At 56.1% G+C, this 15,471-nt stretch overlaps 5 protein-coding genes across 5 annotated transcripts in view; 3 read left to right on the top strand and 2 right to left on the bottom strand.

Annotated features, from left to right (window-relative positions):
- Positions 1–3,596, bottom strand: part of PTSG_08056 (uncharacterized protein) — a gene marked incomplete at its 3' end in the record, with an annotated part of 4,938 nt that extends 1,342 nt beyond the window's left edge. Inside the window, exons 1-11 of the mRNA XM_004991020.1 lie at positions 3,333–3,596; positions 2,952–3,135; positions 2,597–2,765; positions 2,368–2,434; positions 2,191–2,241; positions 1,929–2,006; positions 1,661–1,735; positions 1,266–1,400; positions 940–1,116; positions 588–761; positions 262–347 (exon numbers count right to left, since the gene is read on the bottom strand). Of these exons, the coding sequence (XP_004991077.1) occupies positions 262–347; positions 588–761; positions 940–1,116; positions 1,266–1,400; positions 1,661–1,735; positions 1,929–2,006; positions 2,191–2,241; positions 2,368–2,434; positions 2,597–2,765; positions 2,952–3,135; positions 3,333–3,461 (1,325 nt within the window). The 5' untranslated portion in view covers positions 3,462–3,596. The remainder of the gene's footprint in view (positions 1–261; positions 348–587; positions 762–939; positions 1,117–1,265; positions 1,401–1,660; positions 1,736–1,928; positions 2,007–2,190; positions 2,242–2,367; positions 2,435–2,596; positions 2,766–2,951; positions 3,136–3,332) is intronic.
- Positions 3,597–3,735: 139 nt separating this feature from the next.
- Positions 3,736–4,830, top strand: PTSG_08055 (uncharacterized protein; the record flags this gene model as incomplete). The annotated part of the gene is made up of 3 exons (XM_004991019.1): positions 3,736–3,774; positions 4,218–4,487; positions 4,681–4,830. The coding sequence occupies 3 exons, from the start codon at positions 3,736–3,738 to the stop codon at positions 4,828–4,830; spliced, it is 459 nt and encodes a 152-aa protein (XP_004991076.1).
- A 326-nt stretch (positions 4,831–5,156) lies between these two features.
- On the bottom strand, positions 5,157–7,266 carry PTSG_08054 (uncharacterized protein; the record flags this gene model as incomplete). The annotated part of the gene is made up of 1 exon (XM_004991018.1): positions 5,157–7,266. The coding sequence occupies exon 1, from the start codon at positions 7,221–7,223 to the stop codon at positions 5,157–5,159; it is 2,067 nt and encodes a 688-aa protein (XP_004991075.1). The 5' UTR covers positions 7,224–7,266.
- Positions 7,267–7,304: 38 nt separating this feature from the next.
- Positions 7,305–15,255, top strand: PTSG_08053 (uncharacterized protein). The gene is made up of 22 exons (XM_004991017.1): positions 7,305–7,617; positions 7,944–8,038; positions 8,313–8,412; positions 8,621–8,900; positions 9,092–9,158; positions 9,332–9,831; positions 10,032–10,141; positions 10,315–10,376; positions 10,600–10,702; positions 10,870–10,970; positions 11,128–11,261; positions 11,435–11,557; positions 11,805–11,918; positions 12,117–12,234; positions 12,533–12,682; positions 13,018–13,127; positions 13,355–13,438; positions 13,630–13,662; positions 13,848–13,939; positions 14,134–14,238; positions 14,452–14,597; positions 14,848–15,255. The coding sequence occupies exons 1-22, from the start codon at positions 7,517–7,519 to the stop codon at positions 15,153–15,155; spliced, it is 3,036 nt and encodes a 1,011-aa protein (XP_004991074.1). The 5' UTR covers positions 7,305–7,516; the 3' UTR covers positions 15,156–15,255.
- Positions 15,256–15,349: 94 nt separating this feature from the next.
- PTSG_08052 (uncharacterized protein) overlaps positions 15,350–15,471 on the top strand; it is a 4,834-nt gene continuing 4,712 nt past the window's right edge. The window contains exon 1 of the mRNA XM_004991016.1: positions 15,350–15,414. The gene's annotated coding sequence lies outside the window, so the exon portion shown is untranslated. The remainder of the gene's footprint in view (positions 15,415–15,471) is intronic.

Below are 15,471 nucleotides of genomic sequence, written 5' to 3'. Positions count from 1 at the left end.
CATGGATATCAATGCTGAATTGGACCAGGTGATTGATGAAGGAGCAGTTCGATATCTGGTTGGTGAATTGAAGTCCAGCAAGAGGAACAGAACCAGGCAAGATCCGTCCAAGTGTCATCATTCAAAAAAATTTGATTAATCAGGTGGGACATCCATCCAATTTTATTTTCGGGACTCACTCACACACACGGACACGCACACACACATACATGTGCACACACACACACACACACACACACACACACACACACACACACACACGGCGCTGTCACCTGGTAGAACATCTGGATGGCCGGGTTGAAGGTGTATTCTGGCTCGTACGCCTCCACCTCATCGCCGTCCTCGTCCTGCGCAACCGCAGCAACAGGTGGGGAGGGCGGTTGTGGATGGGGTGAGGGCACAAAGGGGGGCACAATGGAGCTGTTCCACACACACACACACACACACACACACACACACACACACACACACAGTGCAACAAACCAAACAAACCCAACTGACAAGCAACACAAAACAAACAAACAAAACAAACACAACACAAACAAACGACACAACAAACAAAAAACCAGGCGACACGAGAAACGTACGACGTAGCCCTTCATGAGATCCATGCTGGCAATGACATCCTCCACGGCGGCGCGCTGCTCCTTGTCAAAGTCCGCGTTTTTGTTCTTTGCGAGCGACGCAAACTCGTAGGGCCGAATGTCCTCACGGAAGGGCAGCGACACGTAGTACAGGCCTTTGTACTCCTCGCTGATCGTCTGTTTCAACAAAGGGGTGGGGGGGGGCGGGATGGGGTGAGTTGGAGTTTGAGTGTGAGTGAGTGACTGGGGGAGTGGCAGGCACAGGAACACACACACATATGTAAAATCATGTCTCCAACAACAACAACAACAACAACCACTCCCTTCCGTTCACCATCTCCAATTTGGCTCGGACCGGGAAGAGCATGCCGAGCTTTGGGGCGGCCTTGTTCCTGAAGACGTATCGCACAATGGCGACCGACTCCATCTCGTGCAGCGCCTGCGCCAGACACGCAATCCCGCGCGCAGCGTCCTCGTCGTCGTGGGCCGGCAGCACGCACAGCAGCGGCTCAAGCTGGTGGTGGCGCGGGACCTGTCTTGGCCGTTGCGGGCGAGAGGGTGGTGTGGAGTGTGTCATTGGGGGGAAGAGGGAGAAGGGATGAGTTGAGATGATGCAGAACAGTCTGCCAATCGTGAGCATCGTTGTGTCTCCTCACACACACACACACACGCACAACGCACGTTGTCCTGGTGGGTGAAGCAGATGACTGAGAGTTCCTTGTCGGGCTTGAGCGTGAGGTTCTCCTCGTGCATCTTTTCCCACGGCACAATTGTGCGCCCGTAGCGGTAGCCCTTGATGCGCTCCTCACCAGGCACCTGGAGGGGGGAGGGGCGTGTGATGTCAGGGGAGTTGTTGTTGTTGTTGTTGTTGTTGTTGTTGTTGTTGTTGTTGTTGTTGTTGTTGTTGTTGTTGTTGTTGTTGTTGTTGTTGTGGTGGTGGTGGTGGTGGTGGCGAAGGCTGTGGTGAGAATATGTCAATCAAGTGCAACCTGACAAGCTTCCAAGAAGCACGTGCGTGTCTCTTCAAGTTTCACAGAGAGAGAGAGAGAGAGCAATCATCGCACGTCCATGTGCACCTCTGTTTCGTCCTCGTCCAGCTTGTGATATGTCACCTCCCGCTCAACTTTCGCAGAGTCCGCGTCCGTTGGGTCCTGTAGGTTGTGTATTAGGCGCATGCGCGTGCGCGTGGGTGTGCATGTAAGTGAGCGTATGCGTAAGAGCTTGTGTGTGCGTGTGCATGTGCATGTGAGCATGTACGCATTTACGTTTGTGGAACACAACACCGCGTCGTTGCTGGTACTGACACCCCACCCCTCCTCTCCTCCTCCCACGGCCACAACGCACGAGGTCGACGAGTGCTGAGAGTTTCTTGAGCGTTGGTCGCGGCTCCCGCTTCTCCTCCGTGTACAGAAACACGGGGATCTGTGTGCACATGTGCACGGCAAAGATGGGGTGGATGTGCAGAGGGCGCGAACAAGTATTGTTGGTGCGAGGAATGAGACAGCAAGAACAAGCTACACTTGCATCAGCTTACATCTACTCACACACACGACTACGCACACATGCACGAGTACACGAGGACACACAGCAGAGCAGGGCCCCGTACCTCGCCCTCAACGGCGTCCACGATGCGTTTGATAATCTGCACATTCTCCTTCTGCAAACACACGCGCGTGTCATTGGTGTGAAAGGAGGCAGCCTGTTCGATACGTGCAGTGCAACCCCTATCCAACACCACAAAGACACACATACACACACACGCACGCACGCATACATGACGCACCTGCGTTTGCGTCATGTGGGCGACAGACTCGTCGTCTTCGTCTCCGTCCTCGTCGATGCCGACACCACTGGTGCAACAACAACAACACAAGCAGCGCAACAACGCATTTGGCATGGTCACATGGCAACAGCAATGAAATGCACAGGTGTACGAACACACACGCACGCACGCACGCAAGCATTCAAACAACCCCTTCTTGGCTCCACTGCTACACGGTGTGTATACGCACATGACGCGGAGATCGATGCCGTGCGCCTTCATGCCGTCGATAATCTGGTCGAGCGAGCTGTCATTGACGGGGGACCCTGCGTCCGTGAACATGTAGATCTTCTTGTCGCCCTTCTTCTTCTCCCCGCCCGTGATCAGGCAGTCCAGCGCAACCACAAGCGCGTCCACAACTGAGTGTGTGTGTGTGTGTGTGGGGGGGGGGGGGGGTGAATGCGAAAAGCGTGCATGCTGCCTATTCCAACAAACGAGCACATAAACACACACACACACACACACACACACACACCACCACCACCACCACCACCACCACCACCACCACCATCGCCGCCGCCGCCGCCGCCACTGCCAAAACGCACAGTCTGTGGGTTGATCGCCTGGCTGGATCTCTGTTTCGATGAAGCGGAGAAGATCGAGGTCTGGCGAGGTGAGGGTGCGCCGCACGCAGATGTGCTGGTACTCGCCGTCGCTGGCGAGCGGGTTGTCTGTTTCATTGTCGCCAAACGTAATCAGCGCCACCTCATCCTTCTTCGTGTGCAGAACCTGCGCGAAGTGTGTGCATGTGTGTGCGTGTGTGTGAATGGGTGTGTGTGTGAATGTGCATGTGTGTGTGTGCATGTGTGCGTGTGTGCGCGAAGTGTGTGCATGTGTGTGTGTGAATGTGTGTGTGTGCGTCTGTGTGAATGTGAATGGGTTGAGCGACAAGTTCGCGCACAAGCAAGAGTTGGACACACACCAACCTTTTGCTGGACGAAGAGATCGATGGCCTTGACGGCGGTCTCAAGGTGCGACTTGCCCGAGGACAGCTTCGTGCTCATGGACGGGCCAACGTCCAGCACAATCGCCGTCAAATCCCCACTCCGCGACATGACACCGAGAACAGCACAGGAGGACAAGGCAAGGGAAGGAAGGCAGAAGGAAAGGAAGACAACAACACCCCAACACAGCGGTCACTGGCTCTGATGATGCGTGTTCGTCAAACAAGTCTGTGCGTGAAATTGTTGTTGACATTTCTGCACACACACACAACGCAACGACAACGGATACAAGAGCAAGAAGACGACGACACTTCGGCAACCAAACCACAACAACAACTTCGAGCTGGCTTCTCCTGCTTCGCGGATTCTCTTGACGCACAACAGCATGTCGCATGCACAGCCGCCTCTGGGCTACCCACAAACGGTAAGAAGTGATGGATGCACCACGTATGCTTGCGTGCACCTTGTCTGTGCCACGATTGCGCCAACCCCAACACGCACACGTACACATCCCACGTCGTGTCTGATGTCTGCGCTTCCTTTCCCCCTCCCCACGTATCTGTGTATCTGTGTATCTGTGTATCTGTATCTGTGTGTGTATCTGTGTGTGTATCTGTATCTGCGTGTATCTCTCTCTCTCTGTGTGTGTGTGTGTGTGTGTGTGTGTGTGTGTGTGTGTGTGTGTGTGTGTCCTGCTTGTCCTGCTTGTCCTTCTATCTTCTTCCTCCCTTCCTCCTCCCCCAATTCGTCTCCCTCTCTCTTTCTCCTTGTTCCTCCTTCTCCCTTGTTCCTCCCCTCCTTTCCTTCTCTTCCTCCCTCCTTCCCCTCTCTTCCCCCCTCTTCCTCTTCCTCTTTGCCATTGCGTAGCACCACCAAACACCGTATGCCACAGCACCACCTGCTGCTGTCGAGTATGAGCAGCACCAACAGCACAGCAACTTCTCATACCCTCCCCCACAACAACAACCACAACCACAACAACAACACCAACAACCACAGCAGCAGCAGCAGGGCTACGGCTATGGCTATTACCCACCACAGCAGCAACAGCAGCAACAGCAGTACTATGCTCCCCCACCTTATGGGCAACAGCAGTACCCGTACGCGCAGCATTACGGCCCCGGATACGTCACATCGGTAGGCGTCGCGTATACGTACACATGTGTGTGTGCTGTTGTTTGTCTCCTTCGAATCTGCTCTTCACGTGTTGCTGCTGCTGCTGCTGCTGCCGCCGCATGTTCTTCCTTCCCCTGATGCAAACACACACACACACACACACACAAACACACTAACACATGCAAACACACACACACATGCAAACACAACACAGCAACCACAGGTTGCGCCTCCCCCAAGTCATTACAACCAGCAATACTCCAACACAGGCAACAGACCAAACCAGAACTCGCAAGCAGAGGGCTTCCTCGCCGGCCTCGCCGCATGTGCATGCTTGCTCTGCTGCTGTGACATCCTGACTTGATGTCGTCCCCGCCCCCGTCTCGCATAGCTGTTTGCCACCTCCGTCCTTTCTCTCCCTCTCTCTCTCTCCACACACACACACACACACACACACACACACACACACACACACACACACACACACACACACACACACACACACACACACACACACACATTGTACTTGGCGGCGTGCCACCCTGTTACATTACTCTCAATCCATTATAAATGACCCAGAAGCAAGAGAACAAGCCAACATGCAATGACGCCAAGCTTGCGTGCGCGCGTAAATGCCACACACACACACACACACACACACACACACACATATACACACACCATGTCACATCACTTGACACTTGCATCCCTGTCTTCCTTGTCAGAGAATACATCATCACTATCATCACCCTCCTCTTCCTCTTCATCCTCATCCTCATCCTCTTCCTCGTCATCATCATCGTCGTCGTCGTCATCATCATCATCATCATCCTTGCGTGCACGCCTGCCCCCCACGGGCACGTCGATCAGCTGCTCGTCCAACTCAGACCCGCTGCTGTCGTCATCACTCAACAGTTCCAACACGTCATCGTCAACATCACGGTCGTCAACATCACCACCATCACCGCCACCGCCATCACGACTCGTGCCACCCTTCCTGCCACCACTCGCTGCCGCTGTTCGATTGCGTGCGCTGCGCATGCGCCCCTGCACGGCGGCATTGTACTTGCGCTCCCACCACGCATGCTCGTTCGGATCACCCATCTCAACACCAGGCACACCAAGCAGCGTCGTCTTCGTCGTTGCTGTTGCTGTTGCTGTTGCTGTTGCTGTTGCTGGTGTTGCCTTCCCTGCGCCTGCAACAGGTGGTTGTGGTTGTTGTTGTCCAACGTTCATGCCACCGCCGCTGCTAACTGAAGCGTGTGCATGTGGCGTGGATGCCTGCTGCAGTCGCGATGACGGTGGCAGCAGTTTGCGTCCACCCCGTGGATGCTCCTTCCCGCTCTCCCTTCGACCACGCGCGTCGTGGCCACTCGCCAGCCCCGTTCCACCCTGCAGATAGGACTGCACATCCGCATCCAATACCACCGCCGTTGCCACCCCGAGCTGTTGCCTCAGCTGCTCCGCCGCACCGCGCGCGCGCCCGTGTGCCAGCACCGTCCACCCATCGAGAAACGCGTATGCATTGCCTGCATGGGCATGTGATTGCGAGCCCAACGGCGTGCCGTCACCATGGGTGTGGCACACCGCGGTGACACCGCTTGCTCCACCGGACTTGCTTCCGTCGCCACTGTGGCGGCCGTTGCCGGGCTGACCACGGCGATGGCGGGCACTCGGTGCGCGTGACAGCTGCAACTGGCCAAGACGCGGCATTGCGCGCCGCTTGTTTGCGCCGCTTCCATGCGACTGCGACGTGGCTGGCGCATCGTGCGCTCCCGTGTGGATCTCAACACCACTGCTGTCACTGGTCACTGGTTGTTGGGACTTGTGATCATCCAAGGGCCTTGAAGCTGTTTCATCTGCATCTGGTTGGTCTGGCGCGGTGACACTGTCATTGGCTTTGGCGCCGCCTCGTTGCTGTGACGACTTCTGCTTTGCTGTTGCCGCTATTGTTGGCTGCTGTTTTTCAGCGAGACTGCTCTTCTCCCGCTGCCGCGAATCGGCGGCCGTGCTCGCTTGTGGCGGGTTCTTGCTATTCGCTGATGTCGCGGTCGTGGAGCTGGCGTGTGCAGGGTCCTCAGCTGTTGGACTGCTGCGTGGCGGCGTTGGCGTTGCAGGCGACGCCGTGGTGCTTCGCTTCGACGGGCGTGATCGCTTGCCCGTGCCGCGCAGGAGCTGGTCGCTGCCCAACTGCTTCATGACCTGCTTGCGCTCCATCTCGTGATAGTAGTCATTGAAGTATGTCAGGGTCGTGGAAAAGTATGTGGCAAGCAGGGCGGTCTCCGTCTGCATGTGTGCACGCTGCCAGAGGCACACGCGCTCGCCCGCATTTCTGATTGCCAGCAGCGTGGCTGGATCCACGTCGTCGGCGCGCAGCTGCGCGAGAAGGATGCAGTCGCCGTGCTCCTCGCACAACCATGGCAAGAACGCCTTGTACACGCCCAAGCACGAGTGCGGGGCCTCCCGGCCAAATCCTTTGATGCCACCCACGATCAACGCCCGTGCAACGGCATCCACCACGTCCTTGTTGCTCTTGCTGCTCTTGCTGCTGTTCTTGTTGTCGCCGCCATTGTCACTGTTGTTGTTGTTGGCGTTGGTGCTGTGATTGGTGGTGGGGCGTGCTGATGCAAATGACGAGGCCGGCCGGGGGGCACCGGATGGGTGCGAGGTGTCTTGCCCGTCCCCATCGCCATCCCCGACACAGCGGGTCAGCAGTGGCGTCAAGTGTCCAATCAGCCGCTGCACAAGCACCGTCATCGTTGTGCTTGTTTGTTGTCTGTTGTTGTGTGTTGTTGTTGGCCCCGCTTGTAAATGAAGTCTTATAAATAGGCCATCGTCCTGATTACAGCATTCAACCCATCCACGTGCACAGCAAAGCACACACAACAACAGAACGCACGCTGCACCTGCTGCGCCTGCCTGCTTCCTGTTGTGGTTGGTTTGACAACACCAACTTGTACCTCTTCCTCTCTCCCTCTCTCCCTCTCTCCCTCTCGGTCACATCAACCAGCACGCCTTGATCTTGTTGTTCCTTCTGTTTGGCCGCAACGATGAAGGTGGACTTTAAGCTGTCCAACCTGGCGTTTCTTCCAGATGGCAACTCCATCTGCAGCCCTGTCGGCAACCGCGTCGCCATCTTCGACCTTGTCAAGTATGTCTCAACCTTTTTTTGTTGAGGACTGGCTCTTGTCTGATGATAGGCCGCTCAGTGGCTGGGATCAAAGGATGTGTGGCTGGGATCAAAGGATGTGGGAGAGGAATGGAAAGTGAGAGGGTGGGGGCAAGAAGAGACAGCGATTTGAAACGGGTGCGACATCGTCGCTGCGTGTCGTCTCAGCTGATGGTGACGTGACACGTTGCAGTGCATCGAGCAGCACTATCCGAGTTGCGTCGTGTCTCCACTCACGTTCTTCCTACCCCCTCCTTGATCCTTGTGCACGGCATGTTTCCTTCCTTTGTGTGCCTGTACACGCACAGCAACAAGTCTCGCACCTTCCCGCATCAGACCCGTGCCGATATTGCTGTGATTGCCGTGTCCCCCAATGGCAAGCTGCTAATGGCCGTCGATGTCGGTGCGTTTGCCACGATCTTGTGTTGGGTTCGAGGGCGTTCATACAGTCAACCATCATGGTTGTACACCAGGGGCGAGCGTCATGATCGTCCACCACACCGCAGTCTGCACACACTGGAGCCCACACCTTATGCATGCTCCCAAAGCACACAGTACATACCCCAATTCGCTCACACGTGTACATGCGTGTGTGCGTGTGTGTGTGTGCGTGTTTATGTGTGTGTGCGTGTTTTTTTATGTGTGTGTGTGGTCGTTTCTGATGCCATGTATTGCAGATGGGTACGCCGTCCTCATCAACATCCCGCGCAACGTGCTGCTGCATCGCATCAACTTCAAGTCACGCGTGCGCGCCCTCAAGTTCAGCCCCGACGGCCAGTACGTACATGCACACATGCACACACACACACTCATGCACGCATGGGTTGTGTGCGAGCATGGAAGTTTGTGATGGCGAAAACACACACTTGTGCACACATGCACACAAATCTCGAACAAATGAGTGCGTTGTCTGTGTCGCTTCCGTTTTCAGCCGTGCACGGTACTGCTTCGACGCTGACGTTATCACGTCCCTTTGCCTCTTCAGATACTTTGCGGTGACCCACGGCAAGAAGCTGCAGGTGTGGAGGACGCCAGGGCTGGAGTGCCAGTTCAACCCCTTTTCCCTGCACCGCACATACACGGGCCATTCTGATGACATCATCTCGCTGGACTGGTCGCACGACTCGCGCTACGTTGTCACGGGCTCGCTCGACTGCACGGCGCGTGTGTTTACGCTGCAGACGCTGCGCGGATACCGCCCCTGTGTGCTGGCGTCGCACAAGTCGCGGATTGTGCAGTGCGCCTTCTTCAAAGACTCATATGACGTGAGCATCTGCGTGTACTTTGCGAATTTGTGTGTGTGTGTGTGTGTGTGTGTGTGTGTGTGTGTGTGTGCGATGGTGCTGCTTGCTGTCCTTTGGACATTGCTTCAAAGCGCCTGTGCTGACACAAGTGTCACCTCCCCCTCCTTTCACCCACCACCTTGTTGTATCGACCGTCATCGCTGCGGCCGCAGATTGAGACGGTGAGCCACGACGGCACGCTCGTCATCTGGAAGTGGCAGGAGCGCGAGCTCAAGATTGGTAAGAGCACACGCATTCACACGCATTCACACACACGTGGTCGTGCGTAGCATATTTTTGCACCTGCGCGGGAACACTTGCTGCCCCCCCCCCCCACACACACACACAAACGCGGTGCAGCCATCTGCTTGCCCTCACGTGCAAACGCGCGCACCATGAACCGACATGAGCAGAGCGGGCGCCGCTGAAGAAGGCATTGTCGACGCGGCGGTCGCGGGCAATTGTGCAGGCGGTGAGGAGCATGAGGCAGCAGCAGCGCTTGGAGGAGCAGGAGGCAAGGAAGAAGGCAGCTGGTGGTGCCGCTTTCGCCCCGGGACAGAACGGCGATGGTGCTGATGGCAATGCGATCAAGGAGGAGGAGGAAGATGAAGATGAGAGGGAGGCTGCCAGTGGCGAAGAGGACAACACCAGCGAGGGCAGCAGTGATGATGATGGTGAGGAGGACGTGGAAGGGAGCGAATCGGATGGAGATGCCGATGATGAAGACGGTCGTGATGATGGTGATGACGATGACAGTGATGGTGGCAGTGATGACGACGACGACGACGACGCGACGGATGCCGGCGCGAAGCGATCGCGAGCGGCCGAGCGTGTTGAGGTGATTGTGTCCACACTCCCCTTCTGGTCCGTCCCAGCAAACGGCAGGCACTACTTTCGCCAGGGCAGCGCAAGGGTTGGTTGCCGATGCGTTTCTGTGTGTGAGTGTGTACATGCGTGTGTGTGCTTCTGTCTACTGGTGTCTTGACGTGCTTGTTCCTTGGTGCATGATTGCGTGTGTGCGTGAATCCACCTCTTCATATGTGTGGCTGCCGCCTTCCGATAACACCCCCCCCCCTTTCTTGCACCCTCTCACATGTGTACGTGTGTGCACAGGTGACGTGTGCTGTGCTGCACAAGGGATCGAGCATTCTCACTGTCGGCTTTTCCAACGGCGTGTTTGGTCTCTACGACCTTCCAGAGTTCAACAACATCCACACCCTCAGGTAACGCCTGCGTCACCTCTTTTCCCACCACCACCACCACCGAAAGCACCAGCCGTCACTTGGTCGTCGTGTGTTGTGTGCTGCTGTTGCTGTACTGCGTTTTGACTGTGTTGTGTCGCTACCATCGAATGTGCACCTCTCACGCCCGTCGCTGATGGGGTGTCGATGAACAGCGTGAGTCAAAAGAGGATCACCGCTGCGGACATCAACGCATCCGGCGAATGGCTTGCACTCGGTACGTCAACGCCGACGGCTCGTGATGGGATGAGGTTGCGTGACAGACGGTCGTGTTGGTGTGCTTGTGTGCATAACTGTTTGCTTGCATCTCTGTCTGTTGCGTGCACATCTGTGTTCGGAAAGATGAAAGGATACGAACGAATAAACTCACTCCGTTTTTTTTTTTTTTTCATTGGTTGCCGTGTAACTTCTAACCCCCCCCCCCCTATTGATTGCCACAGGGTGCTCGCGGCTTGGGCAGCTGCTGGTGTGGGAGTGGCAGTCGGAGTCGTATGTTCTCAAGCAGCAGGGCCACTTCTACGACATGGATGTCCTCACATACAGGTACACACACGCTCGCTCTGTCTGTGTGTGTGTGCGTGCTTGTGTGTGTGTGTGTGTTTGTACGTGTGTGTACGTGCGTACGGTGGCGATCTTGCATTCACCTTTTGCTGATTGCCCATCGCCCACCCTATCCCTCTGCTGCTGCCTTTGCTGTTGTTGTACATCAGCCCTGAGGGCCACGTCATTGCCACCGGTGGCGCCGACGGAAAGGTCAAGCTCTGGAACACAACGTCTGGATTCTGCTTCGTCACATTCAAGGAACATGCCGGTACGAACACCATGCGCTTGTGTGTGCGTGTGCGAGTGTGTGTGTGTGCGAGTGTGTGTGTGTGCGAGTGTTCAGCTCACTTGCACGCCGATGATGCCACTCTCTTCATCTCACCACTACGACACCCACCACCAACACCGCCGTATTGTGTGCACAGGCGGCATTACTGGGCTGACGTTTACGCCCAACGGGATGGCTGTGCTGTCGTCGAGTCTTGACGGGACGGTGCGCGCGTTTGATCTCATGCGCTACCGGAACTTCCGCACGTTCGCCACGCCAGAGCCCACCCAGGTGCGACCCCGCTGCATTGGTGGAGGGAGGAAGGGTTGAGGGGGCACTGATGCCAGAACGCATGCGCAGTGGCTTGCGTCCTGCCACAAAGCACATACTCTATCGCACGCGTCTGCGCCTCCACTAACATACTGCGCCCCCCCCCCCCCCTCCACAATCGTTTACGTGTGCAGCTGTCGTGCGTTGCTGTCGACCCGAGCGGGGAGCTGGTGTGCGCTGCGAGCCAGGACTCGTTTGAGATGTATGTCTGGTCCATGCAGACTGGAAAACTCGTCGACGCCCTCACAGGACACACGGTCAGATGCAGAGTGAGAGAAGAGAGAAAGAAAGAAAGAGAGAGAGTGTGTGTGTATGCATGTGTGTGTGTACATATGTGCATGTGTGTACGTTGGGGGCATGCGTAACACTTCAGTCTTGATGGCAGTGAGTGGGGGATTGGGAGCGACCGCTTGCTTGGTTTGTTGAGTGTGGATGCAGCCGTTCAGCTCACCATCGCACACTTTGGCGTGCTATGTTTGCATTTGTTGCGTTGCCCATGGCCAGGCACCTGTGAGTGCCGTGAAGTTCCACACGGAGCAGGCAGTGCTGCTGTCCACCTCGTGGGACGGCACATTGCGCATCTGGGATATCTTTGAGAGCAAAGGCCAGCGCGAAGCTGTACGTACATGACACGCACCACTCTTTGGGGTTGTGGCGGCGGTGGTGGTCTGGGTGGTAAATGCACGTGCATGCAGTGAAACACACGTTTGCCTCCGTTGCTTCTTTCCTTCGCCCGCTGCTGCTTTGACTCGCCCGCTCACCACGCATTCATCTCACTTATTCGCAATCATTTGCATGTGTGTACATGGTGTGCAGCTTGATCACGGGTCGGATGTTGTGTGCATGGCGCAGCGCAGCGACGGCAAGCAGCTCGTCACCTCCACCCTCAAGGGCTTCATCACATTCTGGGACTACCACAAGATGATCGAGCTCGGTGCGTGCTGGCGGAGTTGGAGAGTGAGCGATGGTGTGTGTTTGTGTGTGTGTGTGTGTGTGCGTGCGTGCGTGCGTGCGTGCGTGCGTGTGTTTGTGTGTGTGTGTGTGTGCGTGCGTGCGTGCGTTGCGGTGATTTTGAATGAATGCACGAATGTGCACATGGCGCGATCGTTTGCTCTATCACCGCAGCATCTGTCCTCTGCCAACCCTTCCACAATTCCACCCCACTCCACCACCTCACATTGCCACTCTACGACCATCAACCCCGCCGCCGCCGCCGCCACGACACCTGGCAGGTTCGCTGGACTGCCGCCGGGACATTCGCAACGGGCGGCGGGATACGGATCTTGTGTCGTCCAAGCACATGAACCAGGCCCTCTGCTGGACCTCCCTCGCCTACTCCCCGGACGGATCGTGTGTCCTCGCTGGCGGTCGCACAAAGCTCGGTCCGTTGAGACGCTGCGCTGGCTTTGTTTTGTTTTGTTTTGTTTTGTTTTGTTTTGTTTTGTTTTGTTTTGTTTTGTTTGGTTGTTTGTTTGTTTGTTTGGTTGTTTGTTTGTTTGTTTGTTTGTTTGGCTGTTTGGTTGTTTGGTTGTTTGGTTGTTTGGCTGGTTGGTTGTTTGGCTGGTTGGTTTGCTTCTTCCGTTCTCCCCTTGCTCGTGTTCACGTTCCCTTTCCTCGAGCACCCATCTCACTTTCCCGTGATTGCCGTGCCTGCGCATCTCCATCTCCATCTCCAACCCCGCCGTCTTTATCGCCTGTATTGCGTGCGCGCTGCCAGTGTGCCTGTATTCGGTTGAGCAGCAGGTGCTGCTGGCGTATTTCTCCGTCAGCGAAAACCTCTCCATGGACGGCATCAAGTCGAAGCTCAACAGCAAATTCAACACAGAGGTGTGCTCGCATGCTGCTGTTGTGGTGGTGGCAGACGCGTGAAGCGTGGCGTTTGTGTTGTTGTTGCCGCTATTGCTCTTTTTCGGTCCCACTCGTGACACGCACGCACGTGTTGACGCGTTTTGTCCCGTGTCGTTGCTCATGGTTCGTGAATCAACCAACCCATTCCTCCCTAACCCTCTGTTGTGCACTGCTTGGGACGACCAATTGCCACCGGCCGCGTGCAGTTTGGGCCGCTCGCGCTGATTGACGCCGATTCGGATTCAGACGTGGAGGAGCGCGTCGGCCAGTCCCTGCCAGGCGTCACCTCCGTAAGCACTCACTGACGCACATGCTCGTACAGACGGGAGCGTGTGTGCGTGTCTGTGTCTGTCACACACACACACATACATACAAAGGGACAGAGACATAGAGAGAACGAGACAGCAGCACGCACGGGTGCTCAATGACACCTCACAGGTGCAACTTGTTTCTGCTGCTCGTGCATCACTTGACATGACAGGGCGACCACAGCACGCGTCGCACCCGGCCAGAGGTGCGTAGCGCTGCTGCTGCTGCTGCTGCTGCTGCTGCTGCTGCTGCTGCTGCTGCTGCTGCTGCTGCTGTCATTGTCATTGTCATTGTCATTGTCATTGTCATTGCTTTTCTCTTGCCTTGCATGTTCGCGACATTCTGCAACCTCCTTGCTCTCCTGCTCAACGCCATGTTGCTGTCTGTCAGATCCGCACGAAGAGCGTTGCCTTCAGCCCCAGCGGCCACGCCTGGTCTGCCGCCACGACAGAGGGTCTCATCACATTCTCCCTCGACGACGGGTACGCTTGACTTCACTCGCAACACGAGAGAGACAGCGCGTGCGCGCGCGTGTGTGTGTGTGTGTGTATTCTACGTACGCAAGGCATCTGCATGCCTGGTGTTCATTGCTGCTTGCTCTTCTTCGATTGCTGCTTGCTCTTTGTCGTTCTCACACATTCTCGCACGCACACGCATAAATTCCCCGCCGCACCAGTGTCCAGTTTGACCCGTACGACCTCGATGTCGACGTGACGCCGGCTACTGTTCGCGAAATCCTCGCTGAGAAGGACTTCCCAAAGGCCCTCTCAATGGCCTTCAGGTGTGCGTGCGTGCGCGTGTGTGTATGTATGTATGTGTGTGTGTGTGTCTGCGTCTGCTGGGAAACGAATCGTGCTCTTGCTGGCTTCGTTCATGTCTGTTTGCGGGCCGTGGTGTGTGTCTCTTGTGGCTGGTTGTGTCGATGGAAGTATGCACAACAACGGTAGCATCAAAACCTGACATGTTGTGTTGTGTTGTGCGAATGCTTGGACAGGTTGAGTGAGCAGGCGCTTGTGCAAGAGGTGCTGGAGACCATCCCACCGTCGGCCGTGAAGGTTGTTGTGGAGCTGCTGCCGGTTGTGCACATTGAGCCGCTTCTCCGCGCAATCGCACGCCTTCTTCCTTCCACTCGCCACCTTGGTCAGTTGTGTGTGTGTGTGTGTGTGTGTGTATGTGTGTATGTGTGTATGTGTGTATGTGTGTGTGTGTGTGTGTGTGCGCGCGCGCGTTGTGTGCGCGTTGTGTGTGGGGGAATGTGTGTGTGTGTGTTGGATGCTGCTGTGTGATTTCTTTTCTGTGCGTGCGTTGTCGCTCGTTGTATCCATTCGATTCCTTGAGAAGAGTGCTCACGCTGGTGGTGGTGCTGCTTGTTGTGGTGCTGTGCCTGCAGCATTCTACATGACGTGGGTGATGCACGTGTTCAATGTGCACGGGCGACGGCTGCGGGAGGAATCGGCGACGATGCAGGCCGTCATGCGCGAGCTGCAAAAGGCCATTACAGAGCACCACAAGACGCTTGGCAGCCTCTGCGATGACAACACGCACATGCTCTCGTTTGCCTCGCACATGCTTGTTGCTGCGCAGCAGCGGCAGGAGGAGGGCGAGATGGAGCTTGAGTTTGGCGCAGACGAGCGCCTGACCGGTGGTGGTGATGATGATGATGATGATGATGATGAGAAGGGTGCCGTTGATGCATAGATACAGACTTGTGGGGACCTGAGGTGTTGTTTTGCGTGCTGTGTGTGCTGTGTGTGTTCTGTTGTGCGTGGTGGTCTGAAAGTAAAAACGTGTAACGGGATGCCCATGCATGTCTGCCAATCACATGCATGGAAGGTGCGATGGTGCTGTGTGGGTGTGTGTCGCAAACCATCCTGGCGCCACTATTTTGTGGTGTCGTGGCCTGCCCATCGTTTTCGTTGCTGCTCGAACGCGTTCGCCGCCACGAAAAGGAAAAACGGTAAAGGGTGTGTGTGTGTGTGTGTGTGTGTGTGTGTGTGTGTGTGTGTGTGTGTGT

Source organism: Salpingoeca rosetta, assembly GCF_000188695.1.
Source record: "Salpingoeca rosetta unplaced genomic scaffold supercont1.21, whole genome shotgun sequence".
NCBI classification, from domain to species: domain Eukaryota; class Choanoflagellata; order Craspedida; family Salpingoecidae; genus Salpingoeca; species Salpingoeca rosetta.
Note: the sequence above shows the minus strand (reverse complement) of the source record. Positions and strands in the feature narration are given on the sequence as shown.